Source organism: Bos mutus, chromosome 2, assembly GCF_027580195.1.
Source record: "Bos mutus isolate GX-2022 chromosome 2, NWIPB_WYAK_1.1, whole genome shotgun sequence".
NCBI lineage: Eukaryota > Metazoa > Chordata > Mammalia > Artiodactyla > Bovidae > Bos > Bos mutus.
The window spans coordinates 39,320,066-39,344,425 of NC_091618.1; the positions used below are offsets into that span (position 1 = coordinate 39,320,066).

The following is a 24,360-nucleotide window of genomic DNA, read 5'->3' on the forward strand; positions in this document are numbered from 1 at the left end:
TGGTGATGCCATCCAACCATCTCATCCTCTGTTGTCCCTTTCTCCTCCTGCCTTCAACCTTTCCCAGCATCAGAGTCTTTTCAAGTGAGTCAGTTCTTCCAATCAGGTGGCCAAAGTATTGGAGCTTCAACTTCAGCATCAGTCCTTCCAGTGAATATTCAGGGCTGATTTCCTTTAGGATGGACTGGTTTGATCTCCTAGAAGTTCAAAGGGACTGTCAAGACTCTTCTCCAACACCACAGTTCAAAAGCATCAATTATTCAGCCCTCAACTTTCTTTATAGTCCAACTCTCACATCCATACATGACTACTGGAAAAACCATAGCTTTGATTAGATGGACATTTGTCAGCAAAGTAATGTCTCTGCTTTTTAATATGCTGTGTAGGTTGGTCAAAGCTTTTTTTCCAAGGAGCAAGCATCTTTTAATGTCATGGCTGCAGTCACCAACTGAAGTGACTTTGGAGTCCAAGAAAATAAAGTCTCTCACTGTTTCCATTGTTTCCCCATCTATTTGCCATGAAGTGATGGGACCGGATGCCATGATTTTCATTTTTTGAATGTTGAGTTCCAAGCCAACTTTTTCACTCTCCTCTTTCACTTTCAAGAGGATCCTTAGTTCTTCTTCACTTTCTGCCATAAGGGTGGTGTCATCTGCATATCTGAGGTTATTGATATTTTTCCTGGCAATCTTGATTCCAGCTTGTGCTTTATCCAGCCCAAGCATTTTGTATGATGTATTCTGCATGTAAGTTAAATAAGCAGGGTGACAATATACAGCCTTGAGGTACTCCTTTCCCAATTTGGAACCAGTCTGTTGTTCCATATCTGGTTCTAACTGTTGCTTCTTGACTGCATACAGATTTCTCAGGAGGCAGGTAAGGTGGTCTGGTATTCCCATCTCTTGAAGAATCTTCCACAGTTTGTTGTGATCCACATAGTCAAAGGCTTTGGCATAGTCAATAAGGCAGATTTTTTTTTTGGAATTCTCTTGCTTTTTCTTCTTCTTTTTTAATGAGCTATTTATTTAATGAAGTACATTTCCAGGAAGAATCAAGGCAACCATGTCATTTTGAAGGACTGGGTGAAACCCCATGACTCTCTGAAGTCCCAGCTGTTAGCAGAAAAATCATCTAGACTTTCCTGCTGCACCTTCTGTTGGTTTTTATGCTGTTCACAACGGTTCCCAGCCACTGTCCAAAACCAGACCCTGTTTATGCTACTTTGGTCTAGCCAGCAGAGGGCTCCCAAGTTCTCTTTCCACAGCTGCTGCTGCTGCTAAGTCACTTCAGTCTTGTCCAACTCTGTGCGACCCCACCAGGCTCCGCCCTCCCTGGGATTCTCCAGGCAAGAACACTGGAGTGGGTTGCCATTTCCTTCTCCAATGCATGAAAGTGAAAGTGAAGTTGCTCAGTCGTGTCTGACTCTTAACGACCCCATGGACTGCAGCCCACTAGGCTCCTCCATCCATGGGATTCTCCAAGCAAGAGTACTGGAGTGGGGTGCCATTGCCTTCTCCTCTCTTGCTTTTTCTATGACCCAAGGGATGTTGGCAATTTGATCTCTGGTTCCTCTGCCTTTTCTGAATCCAGTCTGCACATCTTAAAGTTCTCAGTTCCTGTGTTGTTGAAGCTTAGCTTGAAGGATTTTGAGCAGTACTTCGCTAGTGTGTGAGATAAGTGCAACTGTGCAGTAGTTTGAACATTCTTTGGCATTGTCTTTCTTTGGGACTGGAATGAAAACTGACCTTTTCCAGTCCTGTGGCCCCTGTTGAGTTTTCCAAATTTGCTGGTATATTGAGTGCAGCACTTCAACAGCATCATTTTTAAGGATTTACAACAGCTCAGCTGGAATTCCATCACTTCCACTAGCTTTGTTCTTCGTGATGCTTCCTAAGGCTCACTTGACTTCTCATTCCAGGATGTCCGTATTTCAATAAAATTAAAAAAAAAAAAGAATAAATAAATATGGGGCACTGAATCCTGGACTAAGCATGGGCTTATCCTACAAATCATAATCTAAAATACTTCTCCCCGGCCCTCCATGTTTTCAAAATTAAGGAATACACTAAAAATAATTTCCTGCAGAGGACAGAATTTATTTTAATCCACTCTTTTCTAAGGCCTCCTTAGATCTTTATTTGAATGTCACTGGAACTCAGATGATTTCATTAACCTTATTGTCTAATGCAAATAACTACTGCATTTATTTACAGTTCTCCTTATTTAGTCGCCAAGTTGCCACCGACTCTTGAGACTTCATGGACTCTAGCCGGTCACGCTTCGCTCTCTGTAGGATTTTCCAGACAAGAATACTAGAGTGTGCTGCCATTTCCTTTTGCATTATTTATAGCACGCAATAGAAATTGAAATTATAGATACATTAACTCTGAAGACCTAGTCATCGGCCGTGGGTGAAATTTACTGTAGAGTGCCTGCTTGCGCAACTGTTCAATTCTTTGCATTCCAGCTGTGCGGAGAAGCCCCCAAAGTGACTTCACGCTTGCCCTGAACACTCTTTGTGCCCGAGTGCGTTCCAGTCTATGGCACATCCAGAGTGTGCCAGGAACAGGATAGGTCCAAGCCGCGCGGTCTCCGGTTTGTCTTTATTGGAGACCTAGAAACTCACTCCGCCTGACTCTAGGTTGTTACAAAGCCCGGGGCACCCCTTCGCGGCGTGGGATTCAGAACACCAGCGCCGGCGCGCCCAACACCCCAGCCTGCAGGTGGCAATCTCGTCCTTCAGCAGAAGAGGGGCGGTGGCGGAATCCAGCCGCGCAGCAGCGTCCGCCTTTCCCCATCCAAGCGCAAGGAAGGCGGGGCCACGGATTCGCCCCAAGTGGAAGGACCCGCCCCGACCCATGGCCCCGCCCATCTCGGGTGGTCGGCCCGCGGCGATTGGCGGGGGCTGGGGGGCGGAGCTCCAGGAGGTGGGCTGAGGGGGCCGGGCCCGGGTCTGGACAAAAGCCGGGAAGAGGAAAAGCCCTTCCTGGGTGGCCAGATTCTGGGTTTCTGCTGAGGCCCCGTGAGAAGCCGGAACAGTTGGGCTCCAGCCGGGATTGCCAAAGTGGACACTGAGTGACTGTGTGCTCCCGGGTCATCGCCAACGTAGCTTCCCCGCAGGTAGCCGCAGGCTTCTAGGGGCGGCCCCCGTCTCTGGCTCCTGCGAGAACGCTCTGTTAGTGGCTAGTGTGGGGAAAAGGACGCTCAGATCTTGAGTATGCTAGGGGAAGTTTAGCGGTGCGTCCTGGTCGCAAGGCAGCGGGGAAAAAAGCCAGATAGTGGGCGTGGGAGAAGGAAATGGGAGAAAGACGGTGCTAGATGCCTGGTTGTGTAGGCGGCCCACTGTTAGGCATTGGAGGGTGAAACTGGGCAGGAGGAGGTGGCATGCGGTGACGTATGGAATGCCGGGTCTGCAGCAGAAGAAAAAACGGGCGTTAGGAATATGCAGGGACTCGTGGAAGACGAGTCTTGAGTTTAGGGGGAAGAAGACGTGCGGCCTCGGCTGTTGGAGGACTTGGGCGTGTGCATGGAACTGGGGCCGCCGGGACTGGTATTGCGGCGGGCTGGAGGCGTCCTTCTGGGGAGCTTGAAGGGGGCGGCGTGGGGCGGTCTCTAGGCCACCTGGTGGCTGCCGGGGGTGGAGGAAATGTCGCCATCGGCATCTCCAGTTAAGGTGGAGAGGGGTTAAAGGTTCTGGCCCTCGGGAGGGAAGGGTCGGGCGTGGAATGAGGAACCCAACTGGCTTCGGTTGCACAAGGGCCACAAAGAGGCATGCAGGCCAAGAGCCGGCTGGTCACAGCGTCCCCGAAGGACATGCAAACCTCAAGACTAGCTAACGGACGACGAACCCGGGCCGCGCCCACGGACGCGCCCTCCTCCGTGTGCAAGCAGGGGTATTTATTATACTTTATTTGGAAGGTGCATGCGGACCTAAAACTGCCCTTTGCCCCTTAGAGTGCACTCAGCACTGTACTTTAAAACAGATAAATAGGGCTGCCTGGCTTAAGAAAAAAAAAAAGCAGCTAAATTCTCCGGAGAAGAGTGCTGGAGTGCCTTGTACCTTATCTCTGTCTTCTGTTTTTTTTTTTTTAGGAGATAGGCTGAGTCTGCAAGATTGAGAGGAGTTGGGGTGATTAGAAATTGTAAAGGTGAGAATAAGTAATTCTTCCCCTTCTTTCATATGGCAATACTGCGTTTAACTGGTCGTGGAGGTCTTGGAGGTGGTCGGAGGCCCTGTAAGGGAATGACTCAGGAATTTTTCCACCGATAAATTGCAACTGTTTTGTTGTTTCTTTCAGTCTAGAATCTTCTCTGCAAGACACTTTTTTTTTTTTGCACAGAAATTAATGTAGTTCATGAACTCAGCGCCTCCCCCCCCCCCCCCCCCCCACCCCCAGAAGCAGCTCTTCTTAAACTACTTTGTGTTAGTTCAGGTTTATTTTCTATCATTGCACATGTGTGTCCGGAGAAGGCAGTGGCACCCCGTTCCAGTACTCTTGCCTGGAAAATCCCATGGATGGAGGAGCCTGGTGGGCTGCAGTCCATGGGGTCGCTAAGAGTCGGACAGGACTGAGCGACTTCACTTTAATGCATTGGAGAGGGAAATGGCAACCCACTCCAGTATTCTTGCCTGGAGAATCCCAGGAACAGAGGAGCCTAGTGGGCTCCTGTCTGTGGGGTCGCACAGAGTCCGACACAACTGAAGCGACTTAGCAGCAGCAGCAGCAGCACATGTGTGTCAGGAGATTGGAATTCAGCTGCTCAATAAATGAACTGGCTTGCTGGAAAAGGCCTTCCTTCTGAAATCAGGGTTTGGGTAGAGACAAAAAATCTGAGGGACTAGAGTAAAAAGTGAATTCAGTGGTATCTGAAGCCCACCCTCATAGGATTCAAATCTAGAAGAAATAAAATAGTGTCCTACAGTTTAGTAACCCAGGGTCTACAATAAAGCTTCACTTTTTAAATTAAAAGATGGTAAAAATGTAATGCATAAGTATCGTAAGGAAAACCTTTAATGTTTCAGTTATGCATTATGAAATATAGAAAGATTAATCAGAAAGTGTTTGCTCAACCAAAAAATATTATCACTTATTACTGAAATTTCAAGTTTGCTGTATGACTTTTTATTAACTGTATTTGCTGTTAAAGAAAAATAGCCAAGTCATAACTCTTGCATAATACTTCATAGGAATATGGCCTTGGAAATGTATCAAAACTGAGATAAGTTTGCTGTCTCTTTTTGTTTTGTTTTAAATACAAGGACAGATGTGACTGTGGGATCAGTATGATTAAATCATATATTTTAAGCTGTACTTTAAATTATACTTGAAATTACAAATGGGAAGTAGCTGACTCATTCACACCAGTGTGTTCACTTTTTTATTCTAGTTGAGTTCCAGATGGTCCCCCAGTAATGGTCTAGAGAACCTCCTAAATACTAATATAATAAGCAAAATCCCAGAATTGCAAATTGGGAAGTGAAAATGGGCCTAGAGGTTAGGAATATATCTTGGCTTGTCATGAGGAACCGAATTTAAAATATAAAGGCCAGACAACTTTAAGTCAACTTTTTGAGATAATGTTTATAGACCTCTTCCTTAATAATATTTTAAAGTCAATTCTCCTGACTTTCAGTCCTCAACTGTAAATTAATAGAATAAAAGCAATCTGTTGTTATCTTCTAAGGGGAAAAATTGTTTCCATTAAAGCACTGTGAAAGAGAACAGATACCTTTAGCAGGCTCAGTACCTCCTCTTACTCTCAGGAAACATGCCTTTCTTTAAGCCTAAGCCCTATGGCAACCCACTTCAGAATTCTTGCCTAGAGAATTTGGTGGACAAAGGAGCCTGGTGGGCTACAGTCCATGCGTTCCAAAGCATCAGACATGACTGAGCAACTAACACTTTCACTTTTTACAAAAGCCTTCCCAGGTGGGACTTATAGTTAAAAAAAAACCCACGAATACAGGAGACATAAGAAACACGGGTACAATCCCTGAGTCAGGAAGACCCCCCAGAGGAGGCCATGGCTACCCATTCCAATATTCTTACCTGGAGAATCCCATGGACAGAGGAGCCCAGGGTGCTACAGTCCAAAGGGTCGTGAAGAGTGGGAGGTGACTGAGCGCGTCCGTAGGGTGTAGCCCTGCTGTCTCTGGGAATCAGATTGATTAGTATCTGCTACCCTCACATCACAGGAAGACACCTCTTCCAGGAACAACTCCAATCCTCTATCCCACCCACTGGCAGTTTGCATTTGCCCACTAATGACTGGAAGAATAGTCCAGGAGCTGGGATACCAAGGACAGGCCAGGAACATGTTCTGAGCAGTAGTCCTTCTCTATACATACAGATTGCTCTAATTGAGAAATCACTTTGTATTCAGTGTATCATCACCACTATCCTTTACTATCTCTAGGAAAATAGAGTTCCACCAGGAATTCTTCATCTTTCACTTATAAAAAGACTTGATTAAATTTTCTTTAAAATGGGTCACTAGAACTTGTTGAATCTTGTTAAGGATAGTTGTTTTAACCAAAACAGCCTCTTAAAAGAGGGGAAATAGTAGTGCCCATCATTCTGTGCATCTTGAAGGCCTAGCACAATGAGGCTTTGGATAGACTTGTTCAAATAAACATGATATTTTGGAAATAATCCCATTTGATAAGACAAACCAACAGTCAAGAATAAAGAATAGTGATTTACATTATTAAGGGCATGTGACAGGCTCCGGCTCCCCCACGCTCTAGTCAGATGGCCTTGGAAAGCTTGCCTGCTTTTAGCAAAGTAGAATGGAAAAACAGTTTCCATCTTACAGGGTTGTTGTGAGTGTTGACTCAGAAATCACACAAGAGGCATGTACCACAATGCTTTGTACAGAGAATGTATTCAATTCTAATGGTTAATGTAATTGTTATTAGCTTTCTGTGCAATCATGCTATTATGAATTGTTCTTTTTAGTAATCACCAAATTGTATTTTGCTTTTACACGGTAATGAAACAAATGATGAGATATGTGTCTTATGTTTTTTCCTCTTAGAGGTTTATTGAAATCAAAATGTCTCAAAAAATCCAAGGCGGGTCTGTGGTAGAGATGCAAGGAGATGAAATGACACGGATCATTTGGGAGTTGATTAAAGAGAAACTCATTTTTCCCTACGTGGAACTGGACCTGCACAGGTAAGTGAATCACTTTGCCAAGCAGCAAACTCAGAAAGCATAATCCCTGTGATTTCGGGGTCTAAATCACTTTTTTGCATAGATACCACTATATCTTGTGAATAAAGCCTTGGGCGAGCTTATACGCAGAGAAAACGTAGAACTGGTGTGCCCCTGTGCAGAAAGCAGCTCTGACGGTAGTTGTTTACAGCAGAGTAAGGGTTTATTTTCAGGGCACCAAGAAGGGAGTGGAGACAAGTCTCAGATCCACTCCAACCTGATCTTTGAGTTGTTTTTGTTTTTATGTATTGTACTTTTGGGTGCGCTGGGTCTTTGTTGCAGCGCACTGGCTTTCTCTAGTTGTGGCGAGCAGGGGCTACTCTCCAGTGAGGATGTAGCAGCTCCTCAGTGCAGGGGCTTCTCTTGTTGCAGAGCACAGGGTCTGGGCACAGGGGCTCAGCAGTTGTGGCACATGGGCTTAGTTGCCCTGCTGCACGTGGAATCGTCTGGACCAGGGATCAAACCTGTGTTCCCTGCATTGGCAGGGGGGTTCCTGACTACTGGACCACCAGGGAAGGCCTGCTGCTGCTGCTGAGTCGCTTCAGTCGTGTCCGACTCTATGCGACCGCACAGACAGCCCACCAGGCTCCCCCGTCCCGGGGATTCTCCAGGCAAGAACACTGGAGTGGGTTGCCATTTCCTTCTCTAGGAAGGCCTAAGGGTATTTTAAAATTGTGAAATTTCTGTGACTTTTCTTAAATGTTAGTTTCAGGGAAGTCAGGTTGCTTCCAGTTTACATTCTCATGGCTTAGGGGGGCTGATCTTGTCCCTGGAGAAACAACTTGATTCTGTTGTTACTGATGATACCTAAATCACAATTATAGGCATTCAGAGTGTTGTCACAATAGCAGTTTTAGTCACCTGAGTCTGGTTGACTAGTGTTAAATTAATACAGGATGGAGGTCAGAGGGGACCAGAGGAAAGAGTTTTAGATAGAGAGATTAATTATAATCTCCGAAGGGAACTCAATTTTAGGGGGACTGGGTTTCAAATATATATGAAATGAATCTTTAATTTTAACATAATACTAGAAATACTGAACTTGTCATTGTTCAGAAGAGAAGAATTACGGTGGCAGCAAAGTGATTTCTCAGGTCTTTCCAAGCCTCTATTTCCTGCAAGGGTTTTGTTTGTAATAAATCAGTGGCCAAGAGTAACACTAGGTACTATTTGCAGAGGGGAAGAGAATAGAGCTGCATGCCAAGTTGCTCAGTTGTGTCTGACTCTTTGCGACCTTATGAACTATAGCCTACCAGGCTCCTTTGTCCAGGCAGAATACTGGAGTGGGTTCCCGTGCCCTCTAGAGGATCTTCTCAACCTAGGGATTGAACCCATGTCTTTTATGTCTCCTTCATTGGCAGGTGGGTTCTTTACCACTAGTGCTGCCTGGGAATCCTCTAATAAATCAATAAAGAATATAGTTAACACAGTTTTATCCTTTTGAAAGGATAAAGTATTTGGAAATGGCATCCCATTCCAGTGTTCTTGCCTGGAGAATCCCAGGGATGGGGGATCCTGATGGGCTACCGTCTATGGGGTCGCACAGAGTCAGACACGACTGAAGCAACTTAGCAACTTAGCTGCTTAACTAGTCAGTGGACCTTTTTACCTGTTCATTCCTTGTCTTTTCTGTGTTTTATACAGTTATAGCACAGAATTCTCGAAGTTATCTAATATAGTCCCCACCTTTCAGGAGAAGTTCCCTAAACCATTTGTGTCCAAGACCCTGATGCTGGGAAAGATTGAGGACAGGAGAAGAAGGGGACAATAGAGGATGAGATGGTTGGATGGCATCACTGACTCAATGGACACGAGTTTGAGCAAGCTCCAGGAGATAGTGAAGGCCAGGGAAGCCTTCTGGTGGCTAAGCTGTTGAATAAGGGCTTCCCTGGTGACTCAGATGGTAAAGAATCTGCCTGCAATGCGGGAGACCTGGGTTGGATCCCTGGGTTGGGAAGAGGAGGGCATGGTAACCCACTCCAGTATTCTTGCCTGGAGAATCCTATGGACAGAGGAGCCTGGCGGACTAGAGTCCATAGGGTCGCAAAGAGCTGGACACGACTGAGCGACTTTCACTCACAAGCTGTTGATCGTGTCTATATTTCAACCTTGAGAAGGAACAAATACCTGCAGAGGTCCACAAGCACATAGGGAATGAAGCTTTTGAAACATTATCCAAATGATTAAAGAAACATTTTACAGATACCTTATATGGCAATAGGGCTCCCCTGATAGCTCAGTTGGTAAAGAATCTGCCTGCAATGCAGGAGTGAAAGTGAAGTCGCTCAGTCGTGTCCGACTCTTTGCAACCCCATAGACTGTAGCCTACAGGCTTCTCCATCCATGGGATTTTCCAGGCAAGAGTACTGGAGTGGGTTGCCATTTCCTTCTCCAGGGGATCTTCCCAACCCAGGGATCGAACCAGGTCTCTCGTGTCGCAGGCAGACGCTTTACCCTCTGAGCCACCAGGGAAGCAATGCAGGAGACCCCAGTTCAATTCCTGGGTCGGGAAGATCCCCTGGAGAAGGGATACACTACCCACTCCAGTATTCTTGGGCTTTCCTTGTCGCTCAGATAGTGAAGAATCTGCCTGCCATGTGGGAGACCTGGGTTCGATCCCTGGGTTGGGAAGATCCCCGGAGAAGGGAAAGGCTATCCACTCCAGTATCCTGGCCTGGAAAATCCCATGGACTGTATAGTCCATGGGGTCACAAAGAGCTGGACACAACTGAGTGACTTTCCTGTACATGGCAATAGGTGAATTTGCAGAACAATTCCCATGATAATAGCTACAAAGATTCTCTTTAGCCTAGAGGCATAAGGAGCTTTAAAGGACAGTCATTTTACCTAGAAGGCAGAGTCACTGGCTAAAAACTAAAAAATCTTTGGAGACTTAAACAAGTGTAAGTAATTCCCAGATTGCTATTATTATTACATGATTGGTTCTTTTTGAGGCGAGTGGAATGATTCATTTGTTTTATTTTCTGTTGTCTAGACAGTGATTGGGACCATTTATTCATTCTTTTCGCTTAGAAGCAAAAAAACCCACTGATGTGCTGTAAGCTTCTTCTGATGAAAAATGTTTTCTATGAACGTGAATATTGCTGACTACTGCTGTTTGAGTTAGGAGTGGACTTTTTATAGATATTCAGCACTTCCTAAGTCAGAAGATAAGAGTGTCTTTGTTAGTGCTGATGAAAAAAAATTAATAATCAATCTAAGAAAGAAATGGAGAATTGTATTCATGTCAGCTTGAGTATTATAGCCCAAGAGACAGTCATTCAGAAAGCTCTGAGGACCATTCTGCCAACTTGGTCAAAGAGCAGTTACGTAAGTTTTTGAGACAAAGGGTTATAGGTCTTGTTGAAAATTTACACACAATCCACAGCTGTGCGTACAAAGTGACCCCTTAGAAGATTAAGAAGGAAGGATAGCCTGAGGAGGTCTGGAGGTTGACAATTAATACAGATTGACAATACACCCTCAAGGAGAGGGAGGAGGTGCGAACGGTTAAAACAGTTTGGAATTATTTTTATTTGGAAATATATCACCAGATTGGATGCCCTTTTGCATTTCCATCACAAGTAGTGGGATATCTAAAGGAAGGAAAATACCAGAACTGAAACGAAAGATTGAAGGGCTTGATGGTTCAGCAAATTTTGAAAGCTGAAAAAACTGGAAAACTTTTTAAGCCTTAGAGAACAAAATAAACTGTTACATTACTGTTTTGTTTTTCCTGCTTTTGACAAACTATTACCTACTTTAAGGTTTTACAGTCTTCTCTGCTCTGGACAACCAGCTTTCTTTCACAGACTGAATAACCTGCAGTCTGGGTGTTGGTGTATTTTAAGCTATAAATCAGTAGGCTATATAAAGTCACTGCTGGATTCCATTATTTATTCTATAAACTTCAGGCTTGTTTCCAGGAGAAAGACTTGCCTGAGATTTAGGGAAAGGTTCAACATACAGCTAATTGGCCTTAATAGTGATTAACATTTTTTGGCAGTGACTGTCTCAGCTGTAACTCCCACCACTTCAGTGCCAAACTGCAAGAAATCCTTTAAGTCCTCAGCTGCTTTATTTTTAGAGCACAGTATTTTCTAAGGGGAAAATAATACTTAGGTTTGGATTTTTATGCTAATCAGATGAAGAAAGTCTGCAGAAAGTAGTGGTAAAGAGTAGGCTGAGAGGAAAGAGTACAGTGGTTTGGTTTTTATTTCATTTCCTTCTCAACTGCTTCCCCCAACACAGTCTGGCCCAGCGGTCTAGCCCTTCTTAGAGGTTTTTTTAGTTGGCAGCCATCTTTGTGTCGAGGGTACACTAATGCTAAAACTCAGCAGATTTAGGTATGTATGGAGCCTTCACTTTCTGCAGGGCGTGCATAGAGTGGTGCATGGGCATAGACGGGGAGTATCTTCAATCACCTGTAGGTGTGTCTGGAAAAGTTACGCCTTCAACCTTTCCCTCCCAGCTACGATTTAGGCATAGAGAATCGCGATGCCACCAACGACCAGGTCACCAAGGACGCTGCAGAAGCTATAAAGAAGTACAACGTTGGTGTCAAGTGTGCCACCATCACCCCCGATGAGAAGAGAGTGGAGGAGTTCAAGTTGAAACAAATGTGGAAGTCTCCAAATGGCACCATCCGAAATATCCTGGGTGGCACTGTCTTCAGGGAAGCTATTATCTGCAAAAATATACCCCGGCTTGTGAGCGGATGGGTAAAACCCATTATCATAGGTCGTCATGCTTATGGGGATCAAGTAAGTCGTGGTGGCGTGACTTGACTTTCCTTGTTCTTTTCTTGAGGCCTTTGATTGCCCAGCAGTTCTGATATATATGTGCTTTATTCTCTTTTGGTGTCTACTTCCATTAAGTGAGGTATGTGCTCAGTCACTTCAGTCATGTCTGACTCTTTATGACTCCGTGGACTATAGCCCTCCAGGCTCCTCTGTCCATGGAATTCTTCAGGCCAGAATACTGGAGTGGGTAGCCTTTCCCTTCTTCAGTGGATCTTCCTGACCCAGGGATCAAACCCACGTTTCCTGCACTGCAGGCAGAATCTTTACCACTGAGCCACCAGGAAAGCCCACAAATGAGGTATAGAATTAAGAAATGAATATATATGTGTATACATACACACACACACATAGACATTTAGATAAAAGTAAATTTGGATAAACTTACAGGTACCTATCTCACTATAAATGACTTTTTTATAGGCGTGTTTTTGTTTTTTATCTTTTTATTATGTTAAACCATATGATACAGACATTTTCGTATAATTTCCTGTGGTTTAACTAAATCAGTGGTTCAACCAAACCAGGCTGTACAATAGGATCTTTTTATGGGCTTTTTGGTGTTTGTTTTGTTTTGTTTTGTTTGCCATTTAAAAAAAACTTTTTTTTTGTTTTAATTCCAATGCCTGTGTCCCACCCTACGCTAGCTAAATCTCAATTCCATGGTGTTTTAAAGCTCTCCAGGTGATTCTAATGTGCAGACAGAATTGAGAACTACCAAAGATTATTATATTAAACATGATCATTTCGTGCATAAAAGGACAAACTAACTCAGTAGTTGAAAGCAGTCTCTTCAGAACATTCCTCCTCGGGGGAATAAAAAAAGTCTAGTTTCTATACTAATGTACAATTAGGCTTGTTGCCAAATTAAACAGAAACATTACCAACTAAACAAAATAAAAATTCTGTGTTGAAACTAAAGTTTTAGACTTTCATAGAAAGCAGCTCATGTCTTAGAAGAGCCTTAAAAACAAGAGTCTCTGTCCCTGACACCCAGAGGCTTTGATGTCACCATCGTTAAAAATAGTATGGGCAGAGCAGACCACTCTCTGTTCCTGGGGGCTGGGTTACCAGGTCAATCCTTGAGCGGCAGTTCACTTTGTTCTACTGTATATTTCAGGATATCCCTTCATCCTGGCAATTCCCTTCACAGATAATTCTCAGAGGCTCAGAAGAGGGAATGTAAATGAGATTGCTTACAGACTCACTAGTCCTGGGAACATGGCTCTAAGTTGTATCCTTTTTTTCCTTTTCCCTTTTATAAAAATTATTGTGGCATCAGTCACTGGAAGAATGGTCATTCTGTCTACTAAAGTCTACTAGATTGAAAATTGCAAGCATCTAGAAAGCATTTATGGTACTTTGACACCTTTTGAGAAATGAGAATCAATTACTACCCATAAATATCAGAAATGTTCTGCATAGAATAGATATTAGTCTGTCATTATCTGACAGCTCTTCTTTCAGCTGTCTTTAGTATTGCCATAAACAAAGATAAATAAGTGTGACTGACATCTGCTGGTACCTGACTCTGAAAGTATTCTAATCTAAGCCATTGAAGAAGGTACAAGGCAGCAAATATTGACATATGCCTAGTGTGGGCTGCGGATTTTTTTCCTTACCTGTGACAGAGGTAGCTGTCCTTAGAAGGCCCTTTCTTAAGGGTCATCAGCCTACTGCAGCTGCTTCCAGAATGATTGCTTTCTATGGGCAAGTCCTGGGCTGGGCCTTAGTAGAATGATGTTCATGAAGAGAGCAAGCCCTGAAGGTCCAAGGACCAGACCCTAAATGGGTTATTTGCATTACATCATAGTTGCTCCCTTGTAAGATTGATGGAAGAATCAAATGAGATTAATGTGGGATACAGGTTAATCACTTAAAGTGTGTCTCATAGTGAGGACCAGGCATTAGCACTCTCAACATCATCTTCAATGCCATGCTGCACTTAATCACTCCATCATGTCTGACTCTGTGACCCCATGGACTGTAGGCCATCAGACTCCACTGTCGGTGGGAATTCTCCAGGCAGGAATATTGGAGTGGGTTGCCATGCCTTCGTGGGGGATCTTCCCAACCCAGGAGTCAAACCCAGGTCTCCCACACTGCTGGCGGATTCTTTATCGTCTGAGCCAATAAGGAAGCCCATCTTCAGTGCTACAGTTAGTATATTGTCATCCCCCAAGAGAAGACTTCCTTGACCTCCAGGTTATGGTCATTTCTCTTCCTCCATCTTCCAGTAGCATTTTTTATCTATGCCCGCTGTTGACATTTGGAAGCTCTTAATGTTGCTTCACTTTTGTATGACTTTGTTAGGTCATAGGCTTTGTAAGAGAGAATACTTTGTTACTCTCTTTCACACTCATATTTGTACTTGGAAAACTGCCCCTTACGTTGTAGGCACCTGATAAATACTGATTTCTAATGTGTACTCCTACTAACTAGCTTTGGGATTCTCTGGACCTCTTTATCTCCATCTCTCAATTAGAAAGTTGGGCTACACTGTACTATTGTCCAAGTGTCTTCCAGCTCTGTATTCTATGGTTTTTTTCCCTTCATGTAATTCTTGTTAGGACAGTTTGGCGATTTCTTTTCTTTTTTCCCCCTATACAGTATAGAGCAACCGATTTTGTTGTGCCGGGGCCTGGAAAAGTAGAGATATCCTACACACCAAGCGATGGATCCCCCAAAACGGTATACCTAGTACATAACTTCACAGGTATGTTTGTATTTTTCATTTTTTTTTTTTAACAGGCCATTTAGACAACGTTATCACCGGTTTTTTAAAGTTAGTTGCGTGGCTGCCTAAAAATACAACCTGAATCTATAGTATTTCCACAGGACTCAAAACCTAACATAAAAAAGTCATTGGCTTCCTGTGGCATAAAAGAAATTAGCCACTTAATTCACTTAATTGAAAATACAGGTAGATAATTATGCATCTCAAAACAGGGAGGGAAGGTTGACAGGAATCTGTTATGTGCAAATTACATAAATTAAATGTTAATAGCCCCAAATTGCCTGTTATATAATCCTACGCTTTGGCTCTGGTAGGGTTTGTGTTTGAAAATGGCTCTTTTATTTATTTGCTGAAGTTTTTTTCTGGTTCTGAGTGTTTATTTTGTAAAAGTGGACTGTTTGGGTTTTGTTTTGTTTTGTTTTGTTTTTGCTTCTTCTCTTCCCTCGATTTTGCTGTTTCTAAGGTTCAATATGGCAAATCCCAGCCAAAAGTTGTTGAAAGAATAGAGGACTTTCCCCATTGTTAAGCTTGTTAAAAGAACTCACGTAAACAAAATCTCAAAATTTACCTAGCTGTTGTTCTTCTTGCCTCCTCTAAGTCATATCATTTTAAAGGAATCTAGTTCTGCCAGTTTCCGCACCTCTCTCATCCTTATTCCCAAACTGGCCCTGGGCAGTAGCTTGGATTCAAGTTCTAGCTTTCAGTAATAACAGAGTTCAACAGTAAGAGTTGTGAAACACCAGTGATTTGGCGCATGATTATTTCTGCCAAAGCAGAACCAACTTTCAGTATCCTCAAGGAAATGACAAGAATTTTCATTCTGTGTTTGAAATGTATTCTTAGTGACTGAAGGTTGAGTGCACACTTAAACCTTAAAAGACATGCTTGAAATTTTTTAAAGTGTGAAAAGAATTTAAAAATTATTTACCCCTTCTTCAGTGTGTTTCTGGTTCATATCAGTTCTTGGTATTTCAGGATCCAAAAGACCATGTTTTTCTCATGTGTATTGGCCTTTCAAAACAAGTTAGAATGTCCTTACCTAGAATTGTCTTTCCTCCAATTATGTGTCTCAGAAACGCATGGAATACTGAAATTGGAAGCCTGAACTCAGACATGAGAGCTGGAAGCGGGCTATTTTGGTGGGGGGTGGGGGGGGGCGGATTTAGACTTGCTACAGCTGTACCCTATTTACCTTTCTTTTTTTTCCTTGTTTTCCCCTCACAGAGAGTGGTGGTGTTGCCATGGGGATGTATAATCAAGATAAGTCAATCGAAGATTTTGCGCACAGTTCTTTCCAGATGGCTTTGTCTAAGAACTGGCCTTTGTATCTGAGCACCAAAAACACTATTCTGAAGAAATACGATGGACGTTTTAAAGACATCTTTCAGGAGATATATGACAAGTAACTACAGTTCTTTTTTTTCCTTTTTTTGGTCACAAATGGCGCCATTTATAGTATAGAATTTGTATGCTTATCCCTTTGATTCTGTGACAAATTGAGTGAAAACCATCACTATCTCATTAAGACAAGGACAGAACTGAGATTTAACAAGGGTTGAAACAAAACTCTTGAGTTGCTTTTAGAAGGGGAATGTGTTCTCAGATAAATGTCCCACATTTTTTTCAGAGCCAGGATTATTTAATGTGTGAGTAAATGTACCCTGTTAGTGATAGAAAGTTCTGATTTTCCACATGTGTAAGTTTCTGAATTGGGCCTATTCCATTTTCTTTCTTTGTAATATTTATTTATTTCACCAGGTCTTAGTTGCTCACGCAGGGTCTTTAGTTGCAGCACATGGAATCTAATTCCCCAACCAAGGATCAAACCTGGGGCCCCTGCACTGGGAGCTCAGAGTCTTAGCCACTGGACCACCAGGGAAGACCCCATTTCCATTCCTTCTGAAGCCCACTGTTATGATTTAAAACTCTCCTTTTTGAAATTCCCTGGCAGTCCAGTGGTTAGGACTCCACACTTTCACTGAGAAAGGTGTGGGTTCAGTCCCTGGTCAGGAAACTAAGATCTTGCAAGCTGTGGGGCACAGCCAATAATTTAAATAAAGAAAATAAATAAAACTTTGCTTTAATGGAGTTGTTTGAACTTAAATCTACATTTATAATCATTTTACATTCAACAGTGCTTGAGTACTTGTTAACTTTTAAGGTGGCATTCCTCCCTTTAGATACAAGCATTTAGACCAGGGCTGGGATTTTAGGTATCCTTCCCAAGACATTTTAATACCTCCTTCCATTCCCTATCTATATCAAACTTGGGAGCTGTCCAGGTTTCCTGAATGATACTGGGCAGTAAAATAGTCTTTCTCTACCCCCTTATATTCTTTTTTTAATATATATCCTAAGGCAAGCTCAATCCCAAGAAACCGGTGAGTAGTATATTGAAAACTGTAAAAGTAGTATTAATACTTGGAACACTGTCGTCTTGCTTAATTCTCACATCTCTGCCAAGTGGATGAAATCACCCTTACAGATGGGAAAATGGGAGTTTCATAGCTAGAAAATGAGTGGGCAGGGATTTCAGCCCATGTCTGTTAGATCCCCAAATTTGTGTTGCTTCCACTAAAACATGCTGCTTCCAGCCCCACCTCCAGCCTTTCAGAGAGGCAGATGGTATCCCAACAAAACCAATTTCCCTTGTCTATTGTTCTCTTCTCTTTCTCGTTTCTCAGGCAGTACAAATCTGAGTTTGAAGCTCAGAATATCTGGTATGAGCACAGGCTCATTGATGACATGGTGGCCCAAGCTATGAAATCGGAGGGGGGCTTCATTTGGGCCTGTAAGAACTATGATGGGGACGTGCAGTCGGACTCCGTGGCCCAAGGTAAGGAGCTGGAGGACAAGTGGAGGTGAGGCTTGGCCTGCGGCCAACAGGTGGTGCCCAGGTGTGGGAAGAGGGATTCTGTAGCCATTGGTAAAGCTCATGAAATGGTAGCACTGCGAGACATTCAGGTCCATCTTCTCAGCTGACTGATGAGGAAAGTAAGCTCAGACTAGGTAGGCGACTTCTCTCAGGGGTGCCCAGGAAGTAACTCAGTGGGGTTGAATCTCCAGCCTTAGATGTTAACACAGTTTATGTCTCAACTCTTTTCCCTCTTAAGTTTCACTGCCTCCAATGGGCAGCCCAATCACCTAATCTGAAAATCACTGTTTTCCCTGCCTTCCAATAAGAATGTAAAACACTAGGGGACTCGGGAGAGAAGGGGCCAGGGTTATAACCAAGGGGCCTCCCTCCCAAGAGCCTGTTCATCCCATGACTGGTACAAATTACATCCCTTTTGCCAGCCTTGACAGCTGTTCCATACCACGTAAAACATATGTGTTTACTGCTGAGCTCTAAACACATGAAACTGAGCAAAGAAGCAGAAATTCCAGAAACCAGAAGCTTCATGCCAGAGATAAGGACCAGAAGAGCAAAAGCTCTCTCTTCCCTGCCTTCCTCAGTGCTAAGCTGTCCTTCAATTTCAGTTACTCATGAAGCGGTGTGCACTGAATTTCCCTGATGAATGTTTGTGTTCACTTCAGTTGCATTTGCTTTTCCCCAGGAAGTACTACTTTTTCTTTCTCTTGTGAAAAGTTAATCATTGCTATCAGTTTGAAAATCAGTAGATCTGCCTGGTTAAAGATAACTTTGATGTCAGATAAATGAGTTACCCAGGTCTTTCTTTACCCTCCTTCTGTTTCTCTTGTGTGCTGTGTGCTGTCACTTCAGTCATGTCCAACTCTGAGACCCTATGGACCATAACCTGCCAAGCTGCTCTGTCCATAGGATTCTCCAGGCAAGAATACTGGAGTGGGTTGCCATGCCCTCCTCCAGGGGATTGTCCTGAGCCAGAGAGAGATCCAACCCACATCTCTTACGTCTCCTGCATTGGCAGGCGCGTTCTTTATCACTAGTGCCACCTGGGAAGTCATCACAGTCGTTTGAATGCAGCAGAGAAAGGAGTTATCTTTGTGATGGAATTATCACAAAGCAAGGAGAGCAGAGTTCTTAGAATGGGCCCAGATCATCTCATGGTTTCTAAATGTCCTCATGGCAATAAGAGGGTATCTGGAGGGAAATCGCAAATGTTATTGTCAAGCTGTGGAGGTTCAAGGGACTTCAGAGCAAGAATGCTGCAGTGCAGTGTCCAGCCATGCACTGATAAGATACCTGGAACCAAGACTCTGTGTCTGGGCAGTGCCTGCAGATAAAGGTGACTTCAGCAAAGCAGATTAAAAGACAGCAAAGCTGTCCTCACATGCATTCTTTTCTAGAGGCATGAACTACTTTGGACTCAAACCAAACGTTTTATTTCTGTCCTCAGTTTTGACAGTGGTACCAACTAGTGTCTCATGGATAAATAGATAGACTATCACCATGGATATGGCCCCAGACATCTCCAGTCAGTGAATATTTGAACCTCTACTGAAGCTTCATACCAACATAGTGATAGGAAAGGAGCTGCTAATTCAGTACAGAAATTGCTAATTGTACTCAAAGAGTTTATTAAGTTTTTTTCCTTACTTTCAAAAAAAAGGTGGCAGCCTATTATAAATTTGCATTGTTAACTCCACAGGTACTATTAGGAGGTAGCAAAAATGGCGAAAAGTGTTCTTTGAATTTGAGTGTAAAAAAAAAATGAGTAAAAGAAGGAAAGTCAATCACATGGACTTTAAAGTTGGTATTTGGTTCTCTGACTAGGAAACCACAGAACAGAATCGTTCTGGTGAGGCTGTAAAGGAGAGCAGGGCCGAGTGGGAGGTGCTCGGATCCATCCTATTCTGCTTTGAACCAGCTTTCTCTTCCCAGTCCCGTGTGAGCCTGTGAGCAGCTTGGTGGCTGGAGACAGCTCCTGAATCTTTATTTTCCCAGAATAGCAGAGCATCTGCACAAGAGCATAACAGTAATATACTGAACTCTTATTCTCTGGAGGGTAGTATTCTAAGGAATAAGAATGTGTTTTCCTTTCATATATAGTCATGAATATATGCATATATATCTAATGCTCACAACAGCCCTATGAAGTAGGTGTTTTTATTATTCTCCCCCCCCCTTTTTTTAAAGATGTGTTTATGGATTTTTATTTTTGGCCACGCTGGGTCTTCATTGCTGCACTCAGGCTTTGTCTAGTTGTGGAGAGTGGAGGCTTATCACTGGTGGCTTGTGTTGCTGCAGAGCACAGGCTCTGGGGTGTGCAGGCTTCAGTAGCTGGCGCACTTGAACTTAGTTACTCCTCAGCATGTGTGATCTTCCCGGGCCAGGGATTGAACCTGCTTCTCCTACACTGGCAGGTGGATTCTTATCCACTGTACCACCAGGGAAGCCCTGCTATACCCATTTTACAGGTAAGGAAACTGAGCCACAGTAGCTAGGAAGTCATGGAACTAGGGTGGAATACAGGCAGTCAGACCATGAGCAGGTGCCTCTGAAGTAAATAAGTGAGGAAAGACATAGCCTTTTCTGAAAGGCAGAAGAATGATGACTCCATGCACCCACGTTTATTTTGTCCACTGAGTCCTGTCAAGATGAAGTCCTTTTCTTTCCTCTCTGGGAGACGCAGTACTCTTCCTACACTTGAATCCCATCCTTCATGTTCTGCCGCTCACAGGTTATGGCTCTCTCGGCATGATGACCAGTGTGCTGGTTTGTCCAGATGGCAAGACAGTAGAAGCAGAGGCTGCCCACGGGACTGTAACCCGTCACTACCGAATGTACCAGAAAGGACAAGAGACATCCACCAATCCCATTGGTAAGATAGTGTTGGCTGCTGCATTGATTTCCAACCAGAACAGAAATCTCCAAAGGGACTCCAACATGTGTTCCTTTGGCTGCCCAATGCTTTGTGTATAAAACCATCACCTAACAGCTGATTTGTCCTATCAATAAGAACTGCTTTAATATGTTTCTTAAAATATACACAATATATGCTTTTCCATTTTGTGGGAGAATATATATTACAGAGAAGAATGTTATCAACAAGCATTTTCCTTTTCCTTTTCTTTTGCTGCAGTGAAACATCACATGTGGCTGAGAATCTAAAGCCACATTGACAGACCCCTAACTAAATTTCAAGGACAATACTTTTTTTTAATTAATTTTGTTTTGTTTTTGGCTGTGCTGGGTCTTTGTTGCTGTGCACAGTCTTTCTTTAGTGGCAGAGAGTGGGGGCTACTCTAGTTGCAGTGTATGCACTTCTCGTTGTAGCGGCTCCTCTTGTTTCAGAGCACGAGCTCTGGAGCATGGGCTCAGTAGTTGTGGCACACAGGCTCAGGTGTCCATGTCATGTGAAATTCTCCCAGACCAGGGACTGAACCCACGTCCCCTGCATTGGCAGGTGGATTCTTAACCACCGGACCACCAGGGAAGTCCTCAAGGACAGTACTTTAAAAACAGATTACAGCCTGGAAAGAGAAGAGACCAGTACAGACGAGATAAAAGAGGTTGTGACCTATTCCAAATTAGTAAGTTCCCTACCATGACTATATGCTTTCTTAAAGCTACAAAATCCAAAACATTTCCTGTACAAAAATGCAGGGTTTTTTTTTTTAAGTTTCTATTTGATAAAATATTTCCTGAAACTTACAGCTCATGTGAATAGCATCCAATGAAATCAGTCACCTAAACAAAAGAAATATTCTATTTTGTCAAAGACTTGGGAATATTTCTAATCAGCATGATTGAATTGTTTTTTTTTATTCCCCCTGTATTTCAGCTTCCATTTTTGCCTGGACCAGAGGCTTAGCCCACAGAGCTAAGCTTGATAACAATAAAGAGCTCAGCTTTTTTGCAAAGGCTTTGGAAGAAGTCTGTATTGAGACCATTGAGGCTGGCTTCATGACCAAGGACTTAGCTGCATGTATTAAAGGTTTACCCAAGTAAGTATAAGATGCTGTAAGCTCTGTGGTCAAATTACCATTTATCCTTACTGGGCTCAAAATATCAAGTGGTTTCTGGAGTTACATGAATTATGATTTGTCATCTGGTTCAAGAGTCAGGAGACATTATGTGTAAACTGTCAGATAATAAATATTTCAGGCTTTACAGAACATATGGCAAGTATTGAACTTTGCCTCCACGGCGGGAAAGCAGTCAGTGGTGATACAAGAGCTAAGGGGAGTGGCAGTGTTCCAATCAAACCCTGTGTACAGAACCAGGCTGCAGCCCGGACTGAGTTCATGAGTCAAGCTGTAGTGTGCTCACCCCTGATCTAGTTGGCAGTCAACTGGGTGGCAAGGTTCTGCTTAATATAACAAAAGTACAGACATTTTGAAACAAAGGGACCTCCAGGACTGTTTTATTCCACCTCTTTATCTTCAATTTAGTAAGAAAAGTAAGCAGCACAGGTACAAGATGTCCAGTTGCGTATAGTCCCTTCCTTAAGTATCTGTAGCCGACCGTCAGATAATCGTTTTGCCCAGGACTTTTTTGAGAACATGGTAGCCTGTATCCCAGCTGAATTAGCTGCTATTCAGGGATTTCCTCCCTCAATCAAAGCTGGCTACTATGGCACATGTCAAGAAACGATACTAAAAAACAATAAAATTCTTTAAAGCAATTATCCTTCAATTAAAAAATAAATTTTTAAAAAAAGAATTGATACTAAAATCTAACACCAATCCCATGTCTCATTCGTGGGTCCTCAGAGATCTCTGTTAGGGTCAGTATACATCAGTCATGGGGATATACTCCATTACTACATCTTTCTTATTTTAAATTTTCAGCAAGAATACAATGTCTGAAATGTTCCTATCAGTGTGTTACTTTTAAGCCTACTTGGATAGGCACCTGTCATCAGGATTATGAGAGCCAGTCCATTGTCTTTTGTTTTTAAGAAAGACAAAGGTAGATATAAGAGCACCAGAGTGGTTTTTTGTTTGTTTATTTGTTTGAGGACATGTGACAATTTGTAGGGATATAAGTAAAAAGATGACTGTACCTGGATATGTTCAGTTATTTTAATGAAGAATGAGAAATAAGTAGGATGATTTCAGTCTCCCAGGCATTAGTCTGAATGAAGCTCTGGGGCAGCTTTACTCTTAAAGCTACAAGACCAGGAACCCCTGGGAGTGTGTGTGTGTGGCCTGGCTCCACTCAGACTGCCTGTAGCCTGGGTCAGCTCCTTGAACAGTAAATGCAGTCATCAGCCATAAACTTGCAGCTTGTTAACATTAATCACTTTTCTTCTAGAAATAAATAGAATGCTACTTTAAGTAGCATGTCCCAGACTTTTCCTCTACCTGCTACCAGATCAGAGACAAACTAAATTTCCTTCTTTTTTCCTTCCTCTATTAGCGTGCAACGTTCTGACTACTTGAATACATTTGAGTTCATGGATAAACTCGGAGAGAACCTGCAGTTAAAACTAGCCCAGGCCAAACTTTAAGGTCATTTCTTGTCTTTGGAGGATATTTTTTTTCTGGTAACTAGGGTCTACTGGTTTACATTTTTCTCTATAACTCTCAAGGGTAAAGGCAAAATCAATTTTGTAATTTGTTTAGAAGCCAGAGTTTATCTTTTCTATAAGTTTACAGCCTTTTTCTTATGCATACAGTTATGCCACCTTTGTGAACGTGGCCGGGGACTTTTTTTTAAATTTTATTTTCTACTAATAGCCTAGGAATTATTTTTAATGTCCACTTGTACTCACTGTCACTTTTTCTCATGTGCTGAGATCAATGACCAAAATGAACAGTGCTCAAAAGGATAAACTATAGCCACGGTATTATTCCCTGAAATTGTATAAAGTAGAGATTCATTCCTTTTCCCGCTTTCCATGGCCTGGGGCCATGGATCATTCTAATGTAACAGATATCTCATTATTTGCAGTAGAAGCTGCATGTTAGACTTGCATATGATTTGAAATGAAGAGCATGGCCGTAACTAAAACGTGTTGAAGATTCATCTTTGTTAAGAGCTCTAGTTGAATCTTTTAAAAATACTAAATATTTTTGAGCTCCTTGGAGAATCCAGAAGAAATACTACCTGGGTGGTGGTGGGGTGGGGGTTGTCCTCTGTGTTTGTCTCCTGCTCCTGGCCTTGTGTGGCCTAAGTATTTTGCGACCTTGAACAGCATGTTTCATCCAAGTGCAATAATACAAGCTGCACCTTTTTTTTGGACCTCTGCTGGCCTCTTTTATTTCCTTTATATAAATGTGATTTTTCAGAAGTTGATTGTAAACACTATTCTAGTCCTGTTCTTCATCTAAACTATCGATTTTAATTAAAATTCACTGCTAATGAACTAGTCTCCTGAGTTTTTATTTATCGACTGTATTGCAGGTACCCAGAACCCTGCTAGATCCTAGCCATAGGAATTTGGTTTTAAAAAAAGTCTCTGCCCTCAAGGAGTTTACTGTGGGGGAAAATGGTTAGGTAAACAGATAGTAAGATGTGGATTCTACAGAGAGAGGGAAAGAACACCAAAGATCGAACAAAAAGGGAACAAAAGGGAATATTAGGGAATTGAGTCTATGTGTATGCTGAGGAGTTTAGTATTATTAGCATATAAGTTAATAGGGAGCCAGTGAAAACTTAAGGGAGGGACATGATCATATTTTCATTTAAAAAAATAACACTTTGGGCACTTTTTGTGAAGAATGCATAGTAGTGGAA

At 42.8% G+C, this 24,360-nt stretch overlaps 1 protein-coding gene across 3 annotated transcripts; it reads left to right on the plus strand.

The window, feature by feature from the left end:
- Positions 1 to 2,954: 2,954 nt before the first annotated feature.
- Positions 2,955 to 23,989, plus strand: IDH1 (isocitrate dehydrogenase (NADP(+)) 1). Of its 3 annotated transcripts, none has more exons than XM_070387488.1 (10): positions 2,955 to 3,120; positions 4,093 to 4,148; positions 7,039 to 7,178; positions 11,689 to 11,980; positions 14,627 to 14,732; positions 15,978 to 16,155; positions 17,438 to 17,589; positions 20,357 to 20,497; positions 21,461 to 21,623; positions 23,041 to 23,989. In XM_070387488.1, the coding sequence occupies exons 3-10, from the start codon at positions 7,057 to 7,059 to the stop codon at positions 23,129 to 23,131; spliced, it is 1,245 nt and encodes a 414-aa protein (XP_070243589.1). In that variant the 5' UTR covers positions 2,955 to 3,120; positions 4,093 to 4,148; positions 7,039 to 7,056; the 3' UTR covers positions 23,132 to 23,989. The 3 variants fall into 3 exon arrangements, with proteins under 3 accessions (XP_070243589.1, XP_070243607.1, XP_070243598.1); XM_070387506.1 differs by lacking the exon at positions 2,955 to 3,120 and adding an exon at positions 3,526 to 3,550; XM_070387497.1 differs by lacking the exon at positions 2,955 to 3,120 and adding an exon at positions 3,799 to 3,893.
- The last annotated feature ends 371 nt before the right edge of the window (positions 23,990 to 24,360 follow it).

Coding starts and splice junctions, on each gene's coding strand:
- IDH1 (XM_070387488.1), top strand. CDS start 7,057: ATGTCTCAAAAAATCCAAGGCGGGTCTGTGGTAGAGATGCAAGGAGAT. Junction 7,179..11,688: donor GTGGAACTGGACCTGCACAG/GTAAGTGAATCA, acceptor TTTCCCTCCCAG/CTACGATTTAGGCATAGAGA. Junction 20,498..21,460: donor GACATCCACCAATCCCATTG/GTAAGATAGTGT, acceptor CCTGTATTTCAG/CTTCCATTTTTGCCTGGACC.